The sequence below is a fragment of the Odontomachus brunneus genome, unplaced genomic scaffold (assembly GCF_010583005.1).
Source record: "Odontomachus brunneus isolate Ranch 3 - 2012 unplaced genomic scaffold, Obru_v1 Obru_scaffold_168, whole genome shotgun sequence".
Lineage (NCBI taxonomy): Eukaryota > Metazoa > Arthropoda > Insecta > Hymenoptera > Formicidae > Odontomachus > Odontomachus brunneus.
The window spans coordinates 221,534-227,825 of NW_022639618.1; the positions used below are offsets into that span (position 1 = coordinate 221,534).

General features: G+C 32.3%; 1 protein-coding gene across 1 annotated transcript; it reads right to left on the reverse strand.

Moving 5' to 3' along the window:
- Positions 1-4,767: 4,767 nt before the first annotated feature.
- Positions 4,768-5,465, reverse strand: LOC116851231 (mitochondrial import receptor subunit TOM7 homolog). Its single transcript, XM_032830453.1, has 3 exons — positions 5,236-5,465; positions 5,095-5,143; positions 4,768-4,986 (listed from the first exon to the last, which is right to left on the reverse strand). Exons 1-3 carry the CDS (start codon positions 5,333-5,335, stop codon positions 4,971-4,973), a joined length of 165 nt encoding a protein of 54 aa, XP_032686344.1. The 5' UTR covers positions 5,336-5,465; the 3' UTR covers positions 4,768-4,970.
- Between the last annotated feature and the right edge of the window lie 827 nt (positions 5,466-6,292).

The window sequence follows — 6,292 nt, forward strand, 5'->3', positions numbered from 1 at the left end:
TCGAGATGTGCTATAAGAATATGCAATGAAAAATGGGGTGTTCCATTTAAAAAAATTAATGTGACCTTGACCTGACCTTCGCTACGCAACCCAAGGTCAAACTGATGTGATCAGTAAATACATCTTTTTAAACGCCACAACTTTTATCTGAAACATTTTTTTCTAAAATGCTTAGTTTTCGAGATATTTCACCGGTCCGGGACTTTTTGAACACCCTGTATATATATATTTTTTTTTAACTACTTATCTGATATTTGTTTATCATCCATTTATTTATTCTGCTATTTTCCTTGTGTAAATTTATGTAAACTTGTCTTTAATCTTACACAGACTTCATTCCATATTTAACGATGTTGCCAAAATAATTTTATTGCAAAGAATTATGCCACAAACATGAATGATATCATGAATGATATAATGATATTATATACAATTGTATAATTTTAATGTATCAAAACTGAAACATTAAAATTATACAATTGTATATAATAATAATCTATTAATTTATAAATACATTTATATTCACATATTCATAAAAATTATTTTTTTATCTTGTTTGTCTCCATGCGCTTCACGTTTCCACTTATTTACATCATTTTAATATAATTTTATTTTTATTTTATGCTCCATTATGTTTTTTATATTAATATTTATAAAGAATTACAATTCTTCGATATTTCTTGTTTACACTCTTCCATATCTGTCAAAAAGGTTTCGCAAACTAACAGACTCACTACTTAAACAGTGTTATTAATGTACAGAAATTAAAATTATATCGTCTAGAGGTTTTTGTTCGTACCAATATTATCCCCTCTACTTTTTGGGAAAATGTAGTTTAACCAACACGAATGAAACTCATGGCGTCATTTTTAGAACCTCTACAGAATTAATGTGCACTAAGTGTGAAAGTGTAAAAAGTTCAATTAATGCGAATAAACTTATTGCATATTAGCTATTTTCAGACAGCTCACATTTTCAAAGGACGTCCTAAAAATATTCTGATAACATCTCTCCCTCCTAAAAGCGTTTTCAGAACTATTTTGGAAAATTTGTATTGTATGAGGTGCACTAGTGTGCAACGGGCATTAGGTGTAAAAGTGTGAATAGTACAAGCAACTCGAACAAACCTATATATACACAGAAATGCACAAAGTGTAACGTTGTACACAATTCAATTGGAATGAAGAGTGTACTAATGTGTACGTATGTCGGATAGGGTTAGGATTATTTTTCGGGTGTATATCAGTTGGATACGGGGCAATTGGACACAGTCCAATCACAAGTCGCTGTTCCAAGGGACTCTACAAATGTCTCTAATCACACGGTGCTGTGATTGGCTGTGTCCAAATGCACCGTGTCCAAGTGCACCGCTCCCTTATTTTTCAACTATGCTTATACTTTGATATTTTTTAATAATAAATAATAAAATCTAAATAATAAAAAAGATATTATCCACTTCACGTCGCAAAGGCCAGTCTCTTTTCAAGCCGCTACGCTTATTAACTTTAATTGTCATTAGAAAATACTAGTTTACACAGCCGACTAGTAGTTCTCGAACTGAGTGCGGATGTGTAATGCTGTGTCGACGTTTACGACAATTGGAATGCAATTTGTGTCGCCGTGTGCATTAAAGTGTTTAGGGATAATGCAATAGAAAAGCACCCATTGGCTCCAAGCTGTTTTGAAGCAAAATGGCGGAACCAATTACATTCCCGTTTTGAGTAATAAAGAGCATATTATTCAACGGGCATATTATTCCTCTTTATATAATGAAGTATTGCAGGTTTACATAATGAATAAAATGGATCATAGCTAGATTTTAAAAGTAGATGTGAATATATGGTCGATAAGAAAGCTAATAAGTTCCCTCTTTACCGCTCTATATGGCCTTATGGCTCCTGCACATAGGACGCGGTAATGCTTGCCGCGCGGCGGAAGTTCGCGCGACAGCCAATCAATATGTTGCTTTCCGTAATAACCTTCTAGCTCTTACGGAAAAACAACATATTGATTGGCTATCGCGTGGACTTCTGCCACGCGGCAAGCATTATCGCGTCCTGTGTGCAGGAGCCATGAGGCTCCCACGTCGAAAATTTTTGAGCTGGAAGCGAGCGACGAAACCGGGCGACGAAGTTATCCTTGTGTTTTTTTTTTTGCCTTAGGGTATGTAATTAATGTTTTTCGAATATGATACATTTGTTTTGCATATGTCTCGTTTTTATGCTATTAATCAGGGGTAATTAAAGAAGTGTCAAGCTTGTCTAATGCAAACACGAATATAGACACATATTTTGTATTGCTTACAATAAAATATATATTTTAGTACATCACTTTCGTATGAAAACATTGTATACAACATTGTCATATAATAAAACATTTTCATATAATAAAACATTGTCGTATAATAAAACATTGTTATATTGGTGACAAAATCTGACGCCAAATTGTCGCCAAATACCTAGCAAAGTTTGGCGCCAAACTGCGCCGCACAAGCCTCGGTCGTATTTGGCATCAATTTGGCGTTAGATTTCACCAAGCTTTGTTCGGTATTTGGCATCAATGTGACGTCAAACTGCGTCACACAAACCTTGCTCGGTATTTGGCGCCAATTTGCCAACAACTTTTGATTTCGCAGATATTGTGTCCAATTTGATAACATTTTGACAGCAAAATTTGTAATCAAGTGTTGGGCAAAATTTGCTTGAGCAGATTTGGCTATCTGAGAAGAGAGACCGACACGATAATTCGAAATTAATTTTCAACTAAGGATTGTATAGAAAATTACTGCAATAAAATAGCAGATAATGACATTTTTCTATCATGTTAATAAAATTCTGTGCTTTTATATGTGCGAATTAATTTGATCGATCGTCCAGTTCGGATTGTATTAAATTTTATCAAAATCGAAGCATGAGATATTTTCAAATAAATCATTACAAAAATTCGGTAAAAGTGGCGAGACTAATATTTTATTCGGTGCTGCTGCCTTCAGTACTTATTGCATGACGGTTAAATCGTTCAGATTTAATGACATAATGATATTAAAAAAATAATAATATGAGAAATTATATGAAAAATTATGAGAACAATTTTTATCGGGGACGGCATATGTATATACGCCTTTAAGTGGTTATTTAACCGTTGTACTATACTTGTACTCGTTATTTCTCTATTATTGTTGCTTTTTTATAAAAAATGTGTAATACAATTTTAAAAAGTAAAAATTGTTTTTTATAGTGTATATGTATACAATTATTGCACAATATAATTATTTTGACACCTCTGCAGCAGTTTTACATGGTGTGTATGTGAAAATGCTCCATTTAATAACGTACATATGGCCCTTGATAGAATTAAATAGCCCATCTAGGAAACAGAATCTGCGCGCAATCTGCCGTCAATCTATCGTCAGAGTCTGTCGACAGGCTCTGCGCGCAGTCTGCCACCAATCTACCGTCTAAGTCTGTCGGCAGACTCTGCGCGCAGTCTGTCACCAATCTGTCGTCAGAACAAATTCTGTATGCAATCTGTTGCCATTCTGTCAACAGACACTGTTGACAGACTCTGCATAAAATCTGCTCGCATAGGTATGGCTATCTGGGGAGACATAAATTTTAGTAAAAGTATTAAATTTCAGAAAAAGAAACGAATGAAAATTTAAAATAAATATATCAAAGCTTCATAGATTTATTCTGACCTTTCAAATGTTGTCATTTACTATTTTTCACAACATTGCTAAATTAGTGTTGCGTTATTGAAAAATTAATAATTTTAATTTGTTTTTTTTCAGCGAAAAAATCGCAACATAACAATCTAATGTGTTGAAAAGGGTAAGAATAGCACTTTAATAATGATACCTTGCTGAATGCTGGAAAAAATTATTAAAGATTTTATAGTTATAATTATTAAAAATGACCAAAAATTTAATTTTTTGCATCTTTAAGTTGAAATATCTAGAAAACATGACGTGATATAACATTAAAACTTTAAATATTTCAAAAACTTGATGATACGTTTTGGGGGTCACATTCGTAATTAGCGAATCAAAACCTATCTGGAACAACTTTATTTCCTTTAAGGCCAAAAAGAAGTTGCCTTTTTATCGATCAGTGTTATTAGAACGCATTTGATTTAAAAAATGTTTTCATAGAAAAATTAACATTACTTTTTATTTGAAGAAAGAAACATCTATCACTTGATAATTTCACAATTAATTTCCTTTTTATTTTATTATAAATACAGCTTGAATATTTTTTCTAGGTGTTCAAAGACACAGATTTTTAGACTATTTATTTTATAACGATGTTGCTCATATCATACTTGAAGATATTTATGTACTTAACATATTCATTTTATCTTTGAAATTCATATTACTCTGCAATTTTCTTGTCACCAATTATTACTTTGTATTTATAAAATATGTAATAAATATTTATTGTTATGCATTGCCAGACTCCAAAGTTATATCATACATCTTATTCTTGACTAGCATCACATCATGCAGTGAAAACAGCACTGATCCTATTTTCAAGAATTAGCATATTAATATATAACTTCATGCAGCATGTGTAAAATTTTGAGCACTATAGTTAATGCATTAATATATTACTTCACATATAACCTATTAAAATATATATGTCACAGTCTTGTCATACACACCTTTGATATCTAAAACTGAGTAGTAAAAATTTAATGTGCAAAAATTAGATACTTCAAGAATGTTGCGTAATTTTTAAAACAATGCAATAATTACTTACTACTTTCATATTTATTTTATATTTATTTACTATTTTTATATTTATCACATATTACATAGTGACACATTTATTTCATAATACATAATTTGACTATTAGCTTGTTGGGAAATATGACGTAATAGATATAATAGATATTTCAGTTAGATATATCTATGTAACATTGTGATGGTACTCATAATTTTTGTAAAATAGGAGAGTATTTATAATTAGATCTCACTGCCACAATAAACTGAAAAAGATATATTATTATATAACTCATTATTTACAAGAAATATTTGTTCAAAAAAGGATTTCTTTATATATTCAAATAACTTTTTTAGTAGTTAATAGTACTTACTTCATAAGAGTTAATTGAGGCATGCCTGGATCTGCACCTTTGCTGAAACCTAAAAATAAAATAATATAACTCTTAATTCTAATTTATAGTTTTACCATGCATATGGCAAAATGATTTTGTTAAAACAATTTAAGATCTAACCTAAATAAAGAACGGTAGGAATAAAACCCCATTGAAACGCAAATTTGCTCACACTTAAAACAATGGCTATTCTTTGCTTTGTGGCTGGACTTAAACTCATTTTGGCAAGTTGTGCTCTTCGTACGTTTGTTATTTATAATATATTCGTTCTAGTCTCATGAAAAACTCGACAAACCCAAGCTATCTCACACACGAATTGCCGTAAGAGTACGTCCCCACTTATGGCTCCTGCACACAGGACGCAGTAATGCTTGCCGCGCGGCGGAAGTTCGCGCGACAGCCAATGAATATGTTGTTTTTCCGTAAGAACTTGAAGGTTATTACGGAAAGCAGCATATTGATTGGCTGTCGCGCAAACTTCCGCCGCGCGGCAAGCATTACCGCGTCCTATGTGCAGGAGCCATCAAGGCGCGTTCAGATGGAGAAAAAAATAGCGTAACGGAACAGTTAAAGGGACGTCTACATTGGAAGTAAACAGTAAAAAGTATGAAGTAAGAATAAGAAATTAACCAATCATAGTTAATTATTCTTCTCACATTCGACTGTGGTTGGTCAATTTCTTACTCTTACTTCCTACTTCTTGCTATTTACTTCCAAGAGTGCATTCAGATTCTTCATCCGGGTGCACTCTATTACTAGAAATACTATAGTACATGTTACATATACAATAGCACTTCTAGTAATAGAATACACCCGGGTGTGAAATCTGAACGCAGCCCAAGGGTGCGTTCGAAAACACTGAAAGTCCACGACGGAAAGTGGCTGCGGTGGATGGGCTTGGTGGGGTTAGTGGAGTTGGTATCGAGAGGAGTTTTCGAACAGCCATGGAAGAATGCTCAATGTGACATACTACATGTGTGTTGTGCCTACATATGTGTTGTACAAAATGGCTGATCGAAAGCGTATTTCGACATTAGCTATAATTGCTTCTCAGCAAAATAATAATAAATTAATAAATTTAGTAATTAATTAATTAATTAATTTAGTAATTATTAATTTATAATTTAGTAATTATTAATTTATAATTTAGTTATCTGGAAAGTTAATTGATTATATA